Consider the following 17,160-nt stretch of genomic DNA (forward strand, 5'->3'; position numbering starts at 1 on the left):
TTCCTGTTTATTAAGCTGAAATATTTGATAAGTAAACTAACATGTAAAACTGATTATTATGGTACCAGGCATAGAATAAACTTCAGCTAATTTATTTCTTCCAGGAATCCAAATAACCATTTTGCCTTAGACTCTTAAGGGCAAATATTTACATAATTAGGAAAATGCTAAGCAAAATGGTAAAACAAGAAGTACATCCTGTATGTCTTCTCACTTAACCTTCAATTAATCTTTTCTCCCTTTCTGACTGTAATGACTCTCCCAGTCCCCTCTCATTCGTGCTTTCATGCCTGTCCAGACTGCTCCCCACATGTCCTTGCCCCTCTCTACACTGCACCTCACCTAGTAAAACTTCCCTCAAATATGCCTCAGGCTCTGGAACTACCTTTTCACTGAACCATATAGGGCTTGCCTGCCTGGAACGCCCCTGGAAGTCCCACTGGCTAGCTTTCTCATAGCTGAATTCCTTCTGGAACACGAATTGCTAACAATGGCTATATGTATGATCATGTTCCTTCTCCCAGGACCGTGTCCATTTTAAGAGGGGTATGCTGTGTCTTAACCCCAAACGGATGACTCTATAATGATGTCATTCCAGATAAGCTGGCACTGGGGCAATATTTTGGGGGCAATGGCATCATCTTTGCATTCCTCGAACATATCCACAGGGTTTGTGCTTTAAGGCTGGACATTTATATATCCACTAAAGAAAGTCTTGCCCTCACATGCACTATACAGTAAAGCATGCCTCTCCCCACAGGTCTACATCATTACGTTAAATCAGACAACTTCAGCATCTAGAGGCTCCAAAGTGTACTGCATGACTGAAATCAAGCATGAAGATCACAGCTGCAAGCACTGCTAGTGCTTTAAAGATTTGGAATCTTCAACTGAACAAATGGCAATTATTTAACATGTTTAAATAATTGTAGCTTGTGGTCAGTAAAATCTATCCTTCAAAGACTACATAAGCAATATTTATTTATAATTGTGCTTTCCATTTTAAAAGTTTTTCCAAGACAACGATAATTCTTTGTGCCGCTAAGAGCTGGTGTTTAGGAGAGTTTACACATAATAGAACTTTCTCATTAATATTTAAGTTTTCTTACATCTGTAGATAAGGCAGAAATGTCTAGAAAAATTATGAAAATATGACATTTTTTGTTAAACTGCTGCAGAAAATAGTATAGCTAGCCACACGGGTTTTACTCATTCCAGAATTAGGCAAAGTCACAGCGTTGTAAGCAAGACAAAAAACAACTGGAGTTCTCTACTTGTTGCATACATTTTTAAAAGTATAATGTAATAAAACTTAATTCAATACCTTTGAACATTGTGTATTTGAAAAACACTAGTAGTAAATGGCATTTCTGTGGTTGTCATCAAATTTGTCTCGTTGTATGTGCTGTTACAGCCTTGGATATCAAGCTGCAATGGCAACGTTCTCTCAGGAAGTGGAGGATACATTTGAGCTCCAATTCCAACCCATAGAGAAGTAGCAAATCCAGCCATCAGACCAACAAGTGCTCCCTGTAAAACAAGAATGCTTTTAAAAGAAAAATAATACAATTTGCTTTGATGTCAAAATTAACACTAGAAAGCCAAGTTCAACATGGCACAAAATTATAAAACCCACAAGGGCAGAAACATTCAGTGCTCTCTTCTCCCAAGACAGTCCTCAGCCCATAAAAATCTATTGAATAAATGAACAAGTGAATAAATGAATGAAAGGTAGTGAGGCAGGGAGGGAAAAAGGAGTGAGAAAGCCCACTTTGAAGGAAGGCAGATAATCTGCTAGTGAAAAACCTGGATATGGTTTAAAAAAAAAAAAGATACTGTTCATGGCAGGAGAAATAGTATGTTATTCTCCCATTACCACCCCCAGAAAAGGGCATGTTGGCTTAGTCAGCTACAGCTCTTCTGGAGGAAATGCATGCTGGCAACAAATGCCAAATATCAAAAGTTGATTTTTTAAATACACTTTTCTGATACTTAACAAACTAATGCATTTCATCATGCAAAGAGTCTAATCCAAGCTTCAACATTCTGAGGTGGACACAAACAAATCTCTTTCATTGTGATTAATTTCTACAAAAGTAGCTTTTCATATGACATTTCATTGAGGATAATAAATAATAACCACAATAGTCCTTATTAATATCTGCCTTACCAATTCCTAATGCCTTATAAGGAAAATAGAGTTCCAAATGTGAAGTCAGAGTTGAATGGCTATTCTATATCTGAAGCAACTGTACATACATTATCAGTTTTTCCTGAACTATATCTTATAGCCAGACTGAACCAGTGGACTTTCTTCTGGGTTTCAGAGAAATAATTTCTAGCTCATTTATTCCAAACAAACGTTAGCACTTCTAAGCACAGATATGTCTAGGTAGAAGGACAGAGATATTATGTCTTTCTGGAAAATATTCCCAATTATGATCATCCCTTTGGGGCTAAATCATGTTGTGGGAGCTACAGCTTTAAATGTCAGGAGTAGAAAATTCCTGGCCAAGGTGGTAAGATTGTGTTGCATCTCTTTGCTGTGCTATGGCTATTCACAGAAATCCTAAGTTTTACTGCCCTTAAATCGCTCATATCTGAGCCTATTGATCTCTTTTAAATCCTAGCTATTAATTTTTGAGAAGGGCAAGTAGGTAAGTGCACAAAAAAATGTTGCTCCTTTAGTTATATTATGAATATTTAAAATTGCCCTATGTGGTTCTGGAAGTTTCCATTGAACTTCACACTTTTAGGGTCCCTATACGTAGTACTTCCTTGTATACTCCACTAAAGTCAATAGAAATAATTTAAGTCATCAAGACAAGTAGCTAATGACAAATCTCAAAGGAACCATATCTTTACAACCGAGAAAACTGTGTAGAGCTGCTAGTATAGTTCAAAAAGTAATCCTCACACATATTCGTTCTTTGTACTTACAATTGAGTTGGCAAAGGGAACCAAAATGCCCAAAGCGAACAGGCCCATAAGTGGTCCACCAACCATACCAAATATGCTGAGTGCTGCCTACAAAAATAATACAACGTCAGCAATTAGCAATCTCAAATCCAAACTAAAATATTTCAAAGTCATTTCATCAGGATAATGATTTAAAGTATTCAGCCTCCTTCTGAAAATCATAGTTTTTTAGTCATGAAAGCCTTGTCACTGGAAAAGACGTCATTACAACTTACAAGTTTCTGCGTCTCAGTCTCAAGTATCCATCTGTTTCTACAGGTAGCCTCAAAAAAGGCCACACAACACAAAGAAGATAAAGAGGCCTGAGACAATGGGAGTGCCTATATGAATGTATAAATCATGAATGATACCTCTCCTCTTAGCATTGCTCTTGCAGATGTTTATAAATCACAGCACTCCTTTGTGCTTTGATCATCTCAAAATCCTCTCAAAACTGTGGACAAGTACTACTATGTGACCAGAGAGGAGGATGAAACCCGTTGGCCATTCCTGATTTGGTTCCTTAAGGATGAAACTAGAATGATAAATATGATTTTTAAAAGACTGATCAAATCATATAGAAATAGATTTAAAATCTAATCAGATAACTGCAACCTCTGCTTTGATGTGGAGATACCAAATCCAGGATAGTGAAAAAGTTTTACAGTGCAAACATCGCATGAGGTAATGCCACTAAATGAAGCTTCCAAGAGATATATGATCCCAATAATCAAATGCCCAGTTCTTAAGAATGGACAGAACCATAAAAGAAGAGCAGGGAATCACTGGTTTGCCCAGAGAGGAGAGGGGTTTAATAGAACAGAATGAATGAATCAAAGAGAAAATATCATGTCAAGGAAATATTAGAGGAAATAGTGCTTGTTGTTATTGTTGCTATTGTTTTGAATAGGCCTACTTCATGAAAGAAGAAAAAGAGGTGGTACCAAGTAGAGTGGAGAACTAGTCTTTAAAATGACGCGGACTCGAGGATGTGATCCTGAGTCAGTTTACACAGAGTACAGTCAGAAGGGAGACAGACTCCACTGCAAGAGGTCATATGACCCACAAAGCAAGTTATGACTATGTGATCTGTGAGCAGTTTTGGAGACATAAGGAAGATACCCCAAAAAGATCTATAAGAGGAAAGAAGACCTTGGCTGGAGATGAAGCAAGGATGAACTGGCTTGGAGTTATGATGACTCTGCTAGAACATGTCATTGTATATAATCAGGCCATAGCTGATATATGGAAAAAGGGGAATCAACCACAATAAGAGCTCCAGGCACTATTGCAGACTATGAAGAAAGCACATTCTGTATGACTGGCTATGGTTTAGGAGTGCTGGACAGGCTTGGAGCTCTGGATCTAATTCATTCACTCATATAACCAGAGATGAGATCAAACTATTTTAACAGCTGGTATGCCCTAAGCAACAACCAACTAGAATGGCCCCAAGCCTTAGGACTGAAAAAGATCCTGGAGGACCGCCACTTTGCCAGTATTAACCTTTAAGTTTCTACGTCAACAGGAGGTCTGGGATCCCAGAGGAGCAGCCCAAGTGGCCAGGGAAATTTCAGGGAGCACTTGGGGTGATCAGATCATAGGATATTTATGAGTCTAACTACATTATTAGTTAACATTAGAGCTAAAGTTGTTAACATCTTGCTTTGTCCTGGGCACTGCAGTAGGCACCAGATATTTGATAGAGGGCTGAACAACAATGTCATCTTCCCCACCTTCGTGGATTATAGGCTATTCAGTAAAACAGACATTAGATAAATAACTGCAATAAAGTTTGACAAGAGATGATAAAGAAAGTACAAGGTGCTCCTGAAACATTTAGCAGAAGGGAATGCAAACGTATCCAGGTAACAGGAAAAGTCTCTTTAAATAAGTAAAGTGTTAAAATGAAAACTGAAGAATAACTAAGGCTTAGGCAGTGGACGAGGTAGAGAGGAAGGTGTTGCAGTCAGAGGAGAAGTCTATGCCAAGGCCCGTATGCTAAAGACAGTGAGGTGACCACAGGGTTCAGGAAGAAGACACTGTTCTAAAGATTGGTCTGTCCTCTCCAGGCCCACAGCTCCACAGGAGCAGGAGGGAGCTTTCCAACACAAAATGCTCTCTAATCAGAAGAGCAAATGCCACAGGAGGTGGAAGACCCTTCAGGTAAATAAACCAAAAAAAAAAAAATTTCAATGAAGTGTTTCTACTTCTGAGAAGATAAACATACATTTCTCTATTCCTCCTGCTAATAAAATTAAAAATCCTGACATTTCATATAAAAAAAACATAAGACCACTCTGAAAGGTGGAAAGAAGGCAGCCCACTAGGGACCCTGGACCTGAAGAATGGTACAGTGTGAGTTCCCTGAATTTTCTTTTTGCTTCATGTATCCCAGCCTGAGAGTCAAAGAAGCCAGCTAGCCTCGAAATGGCAACAGACACAAGCAAAAAAATAAAATAAGATTAAAACCCCTCATAAAGGCCTATTCTCTCTCTAGTCACAGGGCCAGGAAAGGAGCAGCCTATGAAGATGGAAAACTCTTAGACCCCAACCACTTCATTCCACAGAATAATCTGTTCACCCCACCCACACCCATGCCAGCCTAGATTCCATACCCCCAGCCTGTCACGAGGCACCCTTTGCCTCCCTACTGGCAATGTCACAGGAGGCCTAGTGGAAAATCGGGACTTTCACCATGGCCCAGCAGTGACAAAGCCACCTCCTCTATGACGTCAGTGAATTCCACCCTGTTGTCCTCGGATGTTCTAGGTGGTCCTAGTTAACCAGCTTCCCAGGGAAGCCTCTCCCCTTGAGTTCGCTTTGCATCATCGTTGAGTCTTGTACACCGTCTGATGCCCAGGCATTTTATTCTGGCAGTGCTAAGAGCACCAGAAGGATAGAAGGAGCAGGATGGTGTTGTGGGACAGATTTAGTCACCGGTCAGATGACTGACAGACCAGGAAGGTTTTCATCTAGAGACCATTCTCAGAGTTTGGAGGATCCTTCCTCCTTTCTTATACTTGTATTCAATCCAGGTCAATTACCAGGTGTTTTATTCACAAAGAGAGATTAAACTATGCTTGTAAGGGTAACCTTTGATCTAAGGTTTGTGAAAGTTGCATCGTGCTGAGGTAACCTGGTCTCCTGGAAATCCGGTTGGAAATCCCCAACCGGACAGGTAGGACTGACCCTGTGAGTTGCTTGAGTGGCCTTATGCCTATCATTAATCGTATAGCCATGATACATCTCATTGTACACCACACTCCACCCCTGACCCTGAGGGGGTCAATAATTGAGAGGCTGCCCGAGCTTGAAAGTGCACTCCATGGTCAGTCAAATCTTGAGAAACAGATCTTCTGTAGGACGGTGAGTAGGAGTCGGTGGCACCCTCGGAACAATCTGGAATTGAACTGTATCATCACAGAGAGTATAGAGTAGATCTAGTGTCCAGCTGAGCAGTCAGGGGAGTTCATGAGAATGGGGCTCAGCTGTGGCTTTGGGGCAGACTCACCAATGATGAGGGAAGAATGGAGGACAGGTAGCGACCAAGTCTGGACGGGAAGCAATGGATGTGTGGCAGGCCAGCGAAGGCGTGCCCAGCAGGCTGGAAGGCTGGCTGCTCAGTGGGTGGCCAAAATGTGGTGGAGGCTGTCAGTGACCTCAGTGCTGAGTAATCGGTGAATAGGTCTGGAGAAGCCACATTTGGATGTGGAAAGTCAGGCCACCCGGAGTAGCAGCAAAAGAACACGGGCACACTGGGGCTTGGAAACACGATTACATGAGCAGGTAAAAGGAGTTGAAGGGACTCAGTGGTAGCAGGCTTGGAGTTGCTTGATTGCAGAGCAATGACATGTGAAAATGGAACAGAAGGATAAAGAGGACACAGAACTAAGCAGTTAGGTCTGGGGACATTGTGTGCTGAGGTGCTGTCAAAGATCCAAAATCATGATCTTGAACATGGCCTGATGAAGCCAAAGTTCAAGGTGTTGTCCATTCCAGATGGCTAACAGGCACAACTGGGGCACCAAATGTCTCTAGGAGGCACTGGCTGCAGAAACAGTGGTGGCCCAAGAGACACCTAGACAAATACACCAGTGAAACTCTTGCCAGGGAGGGATATAAGCAGGATGGGTGGGACAGTCTTTGGGTCATCCTGGGCACACGGCAGGAATGTTAGCAGTGAAGGCATCTTCCCAAAGGTGGAAGTTGATGCTCAGCCATCCAGATGGGTGGTGGGTCAGTGGATGGGATGGTTGGGCGACACTGATATTAAGGAGGGTTTGCGGGAATTCATGAGGCTTGCCAGACAGGAGCCAATTTGAAAGCACCCTTCAGCGTAACTGCCAGTAGAGGTCACTCTGCCCTTGGGAACAGCTGGACTGGGCCTCATCCAGTAGGTGATGGGTATGGAAAGGCCAGGGAGAGCAGAGCCCAGTGTGAGACCTCTGGCTGCAGGGTCCTGGGTGGTGGGTGGGGAGAAAGGTGCTGCTGTGAACACTGTTGGATGGTTCTGTCACAGCATTTTCCAGGGTGGTGAGGACCTACAGAGCTCAATTAACTTCAGGGACTGTGGCCATCAGGGCCAGGAGAGTTGGTTTGGCTTATGATGGGCTCTCCTTAAAAACATCTGTAAGGTATCTGGGTGCAAGGTGGCCTGTTCCAGGGTCTCCCAGTTGTGCCCCTGTTCCATGGGAGTGGCGGCTATGCAAACTCACTGGAGCATGCCTAAGCGCCATAGTAGCTCCCCTTCTTCCTCAGTGTACACCAGCCACCTTCAGCCCTTGATGAAAAGAGGTTCATGCTGGGGGTGAATAGCCCCCAGGCCTGAATAGCCACTGCAACGGAGTGCAGGGACAACTATGTCTACCTGCTCCACTCTGTGCCTGGATAAGCTTGACAGGGTCTTGAAATAAGGAAATGATCTTATTATCTTTAAAGATAGCCGCTGGCTGTTGTATTTGTATTTCTCAGCCTATGAGTTGCAAAGCACATTCTGTCAGGTACACACAGAACAGCCTGGTGGTGCCTTTCTCATTGGGTTCCTGCACCAGGACTTTGAGGGGCTTTGAATTTCTGTCCACAACAGGCGTGAACCTCTTCATGGACTTGTATGGTGTCTAGGACACACTTCCTCATCTCAGCCAGCTGTGGAGGTAGCAGCTGCTTTCTCAGCCCAGGTGATGACTGGTGACACCTGTGGTGTAGCCAGCGGTAAGCCAGCACACTCAGAATCATCATTCCACAGCTCACAGGGCTCTGGATCGGCCAGGCAGAATGACGCAACTCTGAAGTGAGCCCGCGTGACTTGGGCATGTTGCCTGTGGGATGCTGCCAGCAACACTCAGCAGGCATCATAGGGTGGGGCACACCCCTTGAGAAGCCACGCTGTCTCAACTGGAGTGCATGGTGGGCTGGGAACAGCTGTGACGTGCCCTTTGATGAGTCTTGTGGACTTCACTGGTGATGTTAGTCCCTTGGGAAATATGCTTCTAAGTCCCTAGCTGGTGGACAACAGCACATAACCCTTCAGCAGGTAAGCTTCACCTTTGCCTTCTTGGTCTGTGGCATCACGATACCAAGATCTTTGGGGGCAGGAAGCAACCTCCCACAGCAGGAGCCAGAGACACACCAGCCAGCGGTTGGCTCTTCAAGCCAGGGCATCCTCCACCTCTGCTTCCTCCTCCTTAGAGCCTGTCCCCAGTTACTGGGGGCCAGAATGGTCTTAAGAATAATTTTGGCAGGTTTTTCATGGTGGCGATTTCACAACAGAGGCACAGACAAAGTGTATGTAGAAGGCAGCAACAGACCAGAAAGTAAAATAAGAGCTGCCAGACACACTATGGAGTGTTCCGGAGGGCTTCATCTGATTTCTTGATCATAACCAGTCCCCAGTCACCCTTTCCCAGTCCTTCCTTAGAAATGGGTGTCATTACACACTTGCTCACTTATTATCCTATCCTCAATGCCAGTTGTGTTCAGAGGTTGTAGGTGGACCTAGTTAACCAGCTTTCCCAGGGACAATGTCTCCTCTTCTGTTCACTTCACATCAAAGATGAGTCTTAGGCACCATTTAATGCTCAATTGGTTTATTCTGGCAGCACTCTTAGAAGATGGATAGTGAGAATAAGCTGTTGTCATGGGCCAGATACAGTCAGGGAGTCAGATCATGAACTGACCAGAGAGTCTTCATCCAGAGACCATTGTCAGACCTTGGGGGAGTCCTTCTCCCTTTCTTATACCTGTATTTCGTCCAGGTTAGTTACCAAGTGTTTCTTTCATAAAAGGTATTTAAGCCATTATTTTAAAAGTAAGCTTTGTTCTAAGGTTTATGAAAGCTGTATCTGTGCTGAGGTGGCTTTGTTTCCTGGAAATCCCTGAGCCAGGGTTGTAAATTCCCATGAGACATGTAGTATCAGTCCTACAAGATATTTCAGCGGGCCTTATGCGCTATCATTAATCTTACAGCCACAATATGTCTCATAGTATACTACATACCCCTATCCTGCATAACAAGGAGCTCCTCCCTCTAGACTTCTACCTCCATCTGACAGTAATGAGGCAGCACCCTTCCTTATGCTACTGAAGTAGTGTCAGAGAAAGCCAGCTAAAACAGAAGGTGAGATTCAAAGTCTCATCACATAATATTGAAATGCCCAGGTTTCAGTGGAAATTAACTTTTCATAGAAAGAACCAGGAAGATCTCAAATTAAATATAAAAAGACAATCTATAGATGTCAATACAGAGATTACAGAAATAGAATTATTTGATAAAAAATTTGAAACAGCCATGATTAAAAAATGCTTTAACAATTAGAACTCACTTGAAACTAATGAAAAAATAGAGGGAAAAAATATACATAGAAAAATCTCAGTAAAAAAAGAAGATATTAGGAAGAACCAAATGAAATTATTATGCTGAAGAAATACAATAACTGAAATAAAAAGTTTAAATGAATGGGCACAACAGCAAAATAGAGGGAACCAAGAAAAAGATCAGTGAACTGAATGACAGAGCAACAGAAATAACCCAAACTGAACAATAGAGAGAAATGAAATGAAGAAATAAAAAATAAACTTCAGGGATCTGTAGAACTATAACAAAAAATTTTAACATTCATGTCATGAGAGTCCCAGAGGAAAAGAGAAAGATGATGGGGTGGACAAGTACTCAAAGAATTAATGTCTGAACTTCTCAAACTTGGCAAGAGACATAAATCTCTTTCAGACTTATGAAAGAAGCTGATTCAAGATTCAAGAAACTGAGTAACCCTAAAAAAATAGGAAAAGAAAAGAAAGAAATACATGCCAACACACATCAAAAACTCAAAACAAAGAAATATACACCAAGATACATCATAATTAAACTTCTGAAAACTAAAGAAAAAACAAAACAAAACAAAAACCCTGGGAGCATCCAGAAAGAAATGACTCCTTACCTGTAAGGGAAAACAATTAGAATAGTAGCATATTTATCATCAGAAATTATAGAGACAAGAAGAAAGTAGGAAAATACTTTTTTAACTCATGAGGAAAAAAACTAACAACTCAGAATCATACACCCAACAAAAATGTCCTTTGGGGATAAAGGGGAAACTCAAGACATTCTCAGGTGAAGGAAAACTAAAAGAATGGCTAAAAGAAGTTTTCCAAACAGAAAGGAAATGGTAGAAAGAAGGAACCCTAGAGCAACTCACAGGAAGGCAGAAAACAAAAAACAGAAATACCAAACAGAAAACCAAAAAATGATGCTTAAGCCTTAACATAACATACCAATAATATATAAAATGTGAATGGTCTAAGTATACCAATGAAAAGACAGAGATTGACAGGTTGGATTTTTAAAAAAAACTCAACTATGTGCTGTCTACAAAAAAACTCACTTCAAATATAGCAGCATAGGCGGTTCAAAGTGAAAAAATAGAAAAATATATTATGCAACCATTAATCAATGGAAAGTAGAAGTAACTATATTAATATCAGATAAATAGACTTCACAGCAAAAAAATTTCTCAGAGACAGATAGGGACATTATATAATAACAAAAAAGTTAATCCTTCAATAAGACCCAATGCATGAAGCAAAGCAAAAACTGATAGAACTAAAAGGGAAATAGGCAAATATACAATTATATTTGGAGAATTCACCACCCCTATCTCAACAATTGATAAAACAACTAAACAGAAAATCAGCAACCATCAACAAACAGAATTTAATTGATAGTTATGAAACACTCTACCTAATAAAAAAAGAATACACATTCTTTTCAAGTGCCCATGGAACATATGCCAAAATACCATATCCTAGGTTAAAAAACAGACCTCAACAAGCTTAAAAGAACTGCAATCGTAGTGTGTTCTCTGATCACAATGGAATCAAACTAGAAATCAATAACAGAAAGATAACAGGAAAATATTTGAATACTTGCAAACTAAGTAACATACTTCTAAATAATCCATGAATCAAAAGAATATCTCAAAGAAAACTTAAAAATGCATTCAGCTGAATGTAAACAAGCACACAAGATGTCAAAAGTTGTGGAACACAGGTAAACTAGCGTCAAGAAGGAAATGTTCAGCACAAATGCACACATTAGAAAAGAGAAGATTTAAATCAGTAACCTAAGATCCCACCTCGAGAATAGCAAATTAAAACCCAAAGCAAGGAGAAAAGAAGTCATAAAGAGAAAAGTTAAAAATCAATGAACGAAAAGAGAAAAACAACACAGAAAAATCAATGAAAAAAAGAAGTTGGTTCTTTGAAAACATCAATGAAATTGACAAACCTGTAGAAAGACCAAAAAAAATAAGATAAACGTTACCAATATTAGGAATGAAACAGGGTCTATCACTACAGGTCCTGCAGATATCAAAAGGATAGTACAGAAATACTGTGAACAACTATACATATATAAATTTGCAAACTTAGATAAAATGGAACAATTCCTCAAAAACGTAAATTGTCACAATTCATCGAATATGAAAGGGATAATTTGAATACCTCTATAACTATTAAGGAAATTAAATTCATAATTTTAAAACTAAAAAAAAAAAAAAATCCAGGCCCAGATGCTTTCCCTAGAGAATTCTACCAAATAATTAAGGAATAATTGGCACTAATTTTAGACAATCTCTCCTAGAAAATAGAAAACAGAATCCTTCTCATTTTATTTTATGAAGCTAGTATAACCCTGCTATCAAAACCAAGGGCAGTATACTCACACACACACACACACTCACATGCACACACACACACACACACGCACCACTACAGATCAATATTCTTCATGAACATAGATGTAAAAATTCTTAATAAAATATTAGCACATAGAATTCAGCAATATATAAAAATAACTATACACCATGACCAAACAAGGCTGGTTCTGCATTAAAAAATCAATCAATGTAATCCATCATGTAGGTAGGCTAAAGAAGATCACATGATCATATAAATTGATGACAGAAAAAGTGTTTGAAAAAATTCAACACCCATTTATGGTGAAAACTCTCAGAAAAAAAAATAGGAATAGAGAGTTTCCTATTCACATTGGAGAACTGGGTAAGGATTTCCACTCTCACTACTTCTATTCAACATGATGTGGAAGTTGAAGCCAGTGCAATAAGGAAATAAAAGGCATACATACAGATCAGAAGGAAAGAAATAAAACTGCCCTATTCGAAAATGACATGATTGTTTATGTAGAATATCTCAAGGAATACACCAAAACAAACCAAAACATAAAACAAAGAAACAAAAAACTCTCAGAACTAATAAGTGAGCTCAGCAAGGTCACAAGATTGAAGATAAATATAAACACATTAATTTTATTTCTACATATTAGCATTGAACACATAGACACCAACATAAAAATATGATTTGCATAAAAAGCTAAATAAATGAAGAGACATACCATGTTCATGTTTTAGAAAATTCAACATAGTAAAGATGTCATTTCTTCTCAAATGAATAAACAGCTTTCAGGCAATCAATATTTAAGCAAGATTTTTTTTGTAGATACAGACCAAGATTATCCTAGACTTCATATGAAAAGGCAAAAGAACTAGAATAGCTAAAACAATTTTGAAAACTAAGAATACAGTGAGAGGAATCAATCGACCTGATCTTGAACTTATTTTAAAGCTGCAGTAATCAAAATGATCAAATTATAAAGCTGTGTGGTATTGGCAGAAGTACAGACACATAAATAAGTGAAAGAAAACAGAGAATTCAGAAATAGACCCATACAAATATGCTTAATTGATTTTTTACGAACGTGTAAAGGCAGGTCAATGGAAGAAAGAGAGCCTTTTCAACAAAAGGTGCTGGTTGAACATTCATAGAGGAAAAAAGAATGTCAACCTAAGTCTCACATTTTATACAAAAATTAACTCCAAAGGGATTGTAGGCTTAAATATAAAATGTAAAACTCTAAAACTCTTTGAAAAGAAACAGAAGAAAATCTTCAAGATCTGGGGCTAGGTAAAGTTCTTAGACTCTACACCAGAAACACAATCCATGAAAAGACAAATTGATAAACTAGATTTTATCCAAACTAAAAAAAAAAAAAAAAAAAAAAAAATTGTACTTTGACAGTCCCTGTTATGAGGATAAAAAGACAAACTACAGTGTAAAAAAAATTTGAAAACCACATGTGACCAAGAGCTAGTATACAGAATATATGGGTTTGATATTGTACTATCAAGATGTTACCACTGTAAGACATTACCATTGAGAGAAACTGAGTAAAGAGTATATGAGATCTCTCTGTATTATATCTCACAATTGCATGTAAATCCACAATTATCTCAAAACACAAAGTTTAATTTAAAAAAAAATTTTAAAAGCATAGTCATCTCTGCCACTTGATATGTCCAGGTGTCAATATACATTGAGAGAAGTCTGGAAGGATGGTGACATCAACATTAAAAAAAGATTTAGTGATTTATGACTTAAACCTCCACGGGTCAGCTCTCACCTGCAACAAAGCTCCCATAAGTGATGCCAGCGCAGCCATTCCAATACATAGGGCTCCATATACCACACCTAAATGGACAACATAAAAGCCAGTGTAAAATCCAGACCCGGAGAATTAGAATTCTCAATAGAATAATCCACCACACCTTTGATTCAAAGTGAGTAACATGACTATGGTGAAGAATGGACACACACATCAGAGCCAGTGAATAAAGGAAAGGGCTGTTTTCCTCTGACATTAACAGTGTTCCAAGAGGACAAAGCCCTTACATTGTGTCCCAGGATTAGTTACGACAGCAGGTTATATAAGAATTCCTGTAATTAACTATAGGGATTAAAACTAAGAACTATATTGTGTTATTAATCTAATCCTCCATAAACATTTGTATATAAAGGAAGGGTCAGGTCTCTGTTTTCAGCTTGTCAAAAATAGAATGCTATTCAGCTCTGCTCTGTAGAAGGTGAGAGAGGGAGTAATAAACAGAAATTAGACTCTTCTGACTTTAAGCATTCATTTCCCTTGGGAAGTGGCAACGGACACCATGGGGTGTTGGAGGACTTTTAGACCCCTCATAATCTCCGTCAATATCCTCAAGCCCTTCCTATTAAACTAGCAAAGAAAGGCAGCTTCTGAATAAGCACATCTGCCCTTCTGCTAAGTTGTTTTCTTCAAAATTCTTTAAAAAAATTCTTTTTAAATAGAGACGGGTTGTCGTTATGTTGCCCAGACTGGCCTCGAACTCCTGGGCTCAAGCGATCCTCCCATCTTGGCCTCCCAAAGTCCTAGCATTACAGGCGTGAGTCACCACGCTCAGCCCAAACTTGTTTATAAAAGTTCTCAAGCCACCACTGGTGGTCAGATTGTGGAATATTTTTTTCTATTGATTTTCGGTATTTCCCAGATTTTCTCCAGGTACATGTATTACCTTTTAAGTTATAGGAAATATCATGCAAAAAGCCCTTTAATACTTTCATTCAGCAAAAGTCACCTGAAATCAGTTGATATAATTTCCCAGATACAAAACTCAATATACAGAAAAAAAATGAATGCGAAATTTGCCCATGATAAAATTTTTGTATTTCTTATATAATGTTATTTCTATCTTATTTTAGCATTCATAGCTTTGTTAAATATATTGAGTAAATAATGCAGCTGAATGAAAAATCTTAAATATTTTTTCAAAGAGTTCTCATAGACATGATTTTTATGCCTCGATTTTAATGTAAATAATATTTTCAATATATTAGGTTTGATTCTCCATTTGATAGGATGAACAGTCACCTATAATTTTGGGAACTCAAAGTTATTGGAAACACATTCAAATCATCTGCCACATTCTTCTCTATGTCCTTACTGCATATACTTCAAGATTATGATTTCATAGTACCCTTTAAAATGAATGAAAATCTCATCTATATTAGCAAAGTTGATTTGTCATTCATCAACATCATTCCATGAGCACCAGCTAGTGCCTCCTGTTTTATATGCATTATCTCAAAACCCAATTCTGCAAAGTGTTTGTGTGCCCATTTTCCATATAGAGAAATAGAGGCTTGTATGGGTAACTGGATTTTCTCAAGGTTAACAGCTAGTAAATTAACAAAACAAGATTGGGTTTGTCTCACTTCAAAAGCATCTATTCATTCTACTAACCACACAGCTTCAATAATCCCACAGTGAACCAGTCTAAAACCCCTTTAGGAAGCATTGCATCATTCTGAAATTATGCTCCAGGATTAAAATTGGGTACATAATAAAATGATGCATTGCTATTTAAATTTAGGGAACACTGAAGGATATAAATTAAGGACTCATTCCTGGCTACAGTCGTGGCAATTTTACATAGAATTATGACTCCTAATAGGGTATAATTTACTATTTCTTTGACCGTCTATTAATGTTATTGTGTTGAAGTTAAAGATTCTTTCTCAAAAAGGAATTTGTTAGTCATTCATTTCAAGGTGTCAAAATGAAGAATGCAGTACATTGGCAAGATTTCTTTGAGTTGGATATTACATTTGAGACATCTGGGAACTGAAGGTGCTTAAACCAGTCTATTCAAGCCGGTATTTAACCCCTAATGATGCTCTACAATTGAACAGAACAGAAGTTGAGAATTTCTTGCACAAATTTATAGTTCATCTCCAGAACAGTGTACATAAGCAGACAGAACAGACAACTAAGACGAGTCAAAATTGATAACACTGTTTCTTTATCTTCAATTCATCTAATCTATTAATCTAATTTAATGTAATCCTCTGTAAATGTTTGGGAAGTGTTTGTGGGAAGACTACGTAACTGAAACTGACTGCAAGTTGCTTCCACTTGCAGTTAATCTTCAATGTCTTCTTAGGTAACACAGAAATCTTCAGTGCCTTCTTAGGTAACACAGAAAAAGTGTGGCTCTTGGTTCCAAAGTAGGGATATTTCTTAGAACTGTGGACTACAGTTGAAAAGGAAAATAGTTGAATTTTTGTGTGTGTGTGGCTAAGAATTTTAACACAAATTTAGGGTAGGATGAAGGCACAGGAAAAAAAGGACAGCCAAATCGGTCCCCTGCAAATTGTCGTTTGTGGTTCACTGACAATTAATTGTCTGAAGTGTCTCCCAAATCTTGATTACAGATATGGTAATGTTAAACACTGATACAAACATTTTAAAAAATCTGCATTGTCATAGGCATACATATGTGGATATCCATTCATAATCAGAGGTTCTTCCTCTGTAGCTTCAGTGGAAAAACATTTTTTTGTGTCAAAAAAATCATCTCTCTGAGCTAAAATGGAATTGTGAAAACAGAAACTTACTCATTCCTTGGGAAATCCAAGACAGAGACCTTTCTGAGAGCGATCTGAAGTAAGGTTTGATTAGATCTTCCACAGTTACTGCTGCTAAGGCATTAATACTGGAGGACACTGTGCTGTAAGGGAAAAAAATTTTTTGATTTATAATATTTTACCTTTAATAATACTTTAAGTGGGAATGAGAAAGGGGGAAACAAATTGACACTTCTAAAATATAACCCGATTTCTACTATGCTATTTTTATTTTATTTTATTATTATTATTTTTTTGAGACAGCTGGAGTGCAATGGCATGATCTCAGCTCACAGCAAGCTCCGCCTCCCGGGTTCACGCCATTCTCCTGACTTAGCCTTCAGAGGAGCTGGAACTACAGGCGCCCGCCACCACGCCCAGCTAATTTTTTGTATTTTTAGTAGAGATGGG

General features: G+C 38.8%; 1 protein-coding gene across 2 annotated transcripts in view; it reads right to left on the reverse strand.

Annotated features, from left to right (window-relative positions):
- SLC5A8 (solute carrier family 5 member 8) overlaps positions 1-17,160 on the reverse strand; it is a 57,744-nt gene that overhangs the window by 14,074 nt on the left and 26,510 nt on the right. For both annotated transcript variants that reach the window (XR_001483594.4, XM_005572000.5), the window contains exons 9-12: positions 16,741-16,853; positions 13,934-14,001; positions 2,941-3,027; positions 1,325-1,530 (exon numbers count right to left, since the gene is read on the reverse strand). Coding sequence is in view for 1 of the 2 variants with exons in the window: in XM_005572000.5 (XP_005572057.2) it covers positions 1,325-1,530; positions 2,941-3,027; positions 13,934-14,001; positions 16,741-16,853 (474 nt within the window). In the remaining variant the exon portion in view is untranslated. The remainder of the gene's footprint in view (positions 1-1,324; positions 1,531-2,940; positions 3,028-13,933; positions 14,002-16,740; positions 16,854-17,160) is intronic.

This window comes from Macaca fascicularis, chromosome 11, assembly GCF_037993035.2.
Source record: "Macaca fascicularis isolate 582-1 chromosome 11, T2T-MFA8v1.1".
NCBI classification, from domain to species: domain Eukaryota; kingdom Metazoa; phylum Chordata; class Mammalia; order Primates; family Cercopithecidae; genus Macaca; species Macaca fascicularis.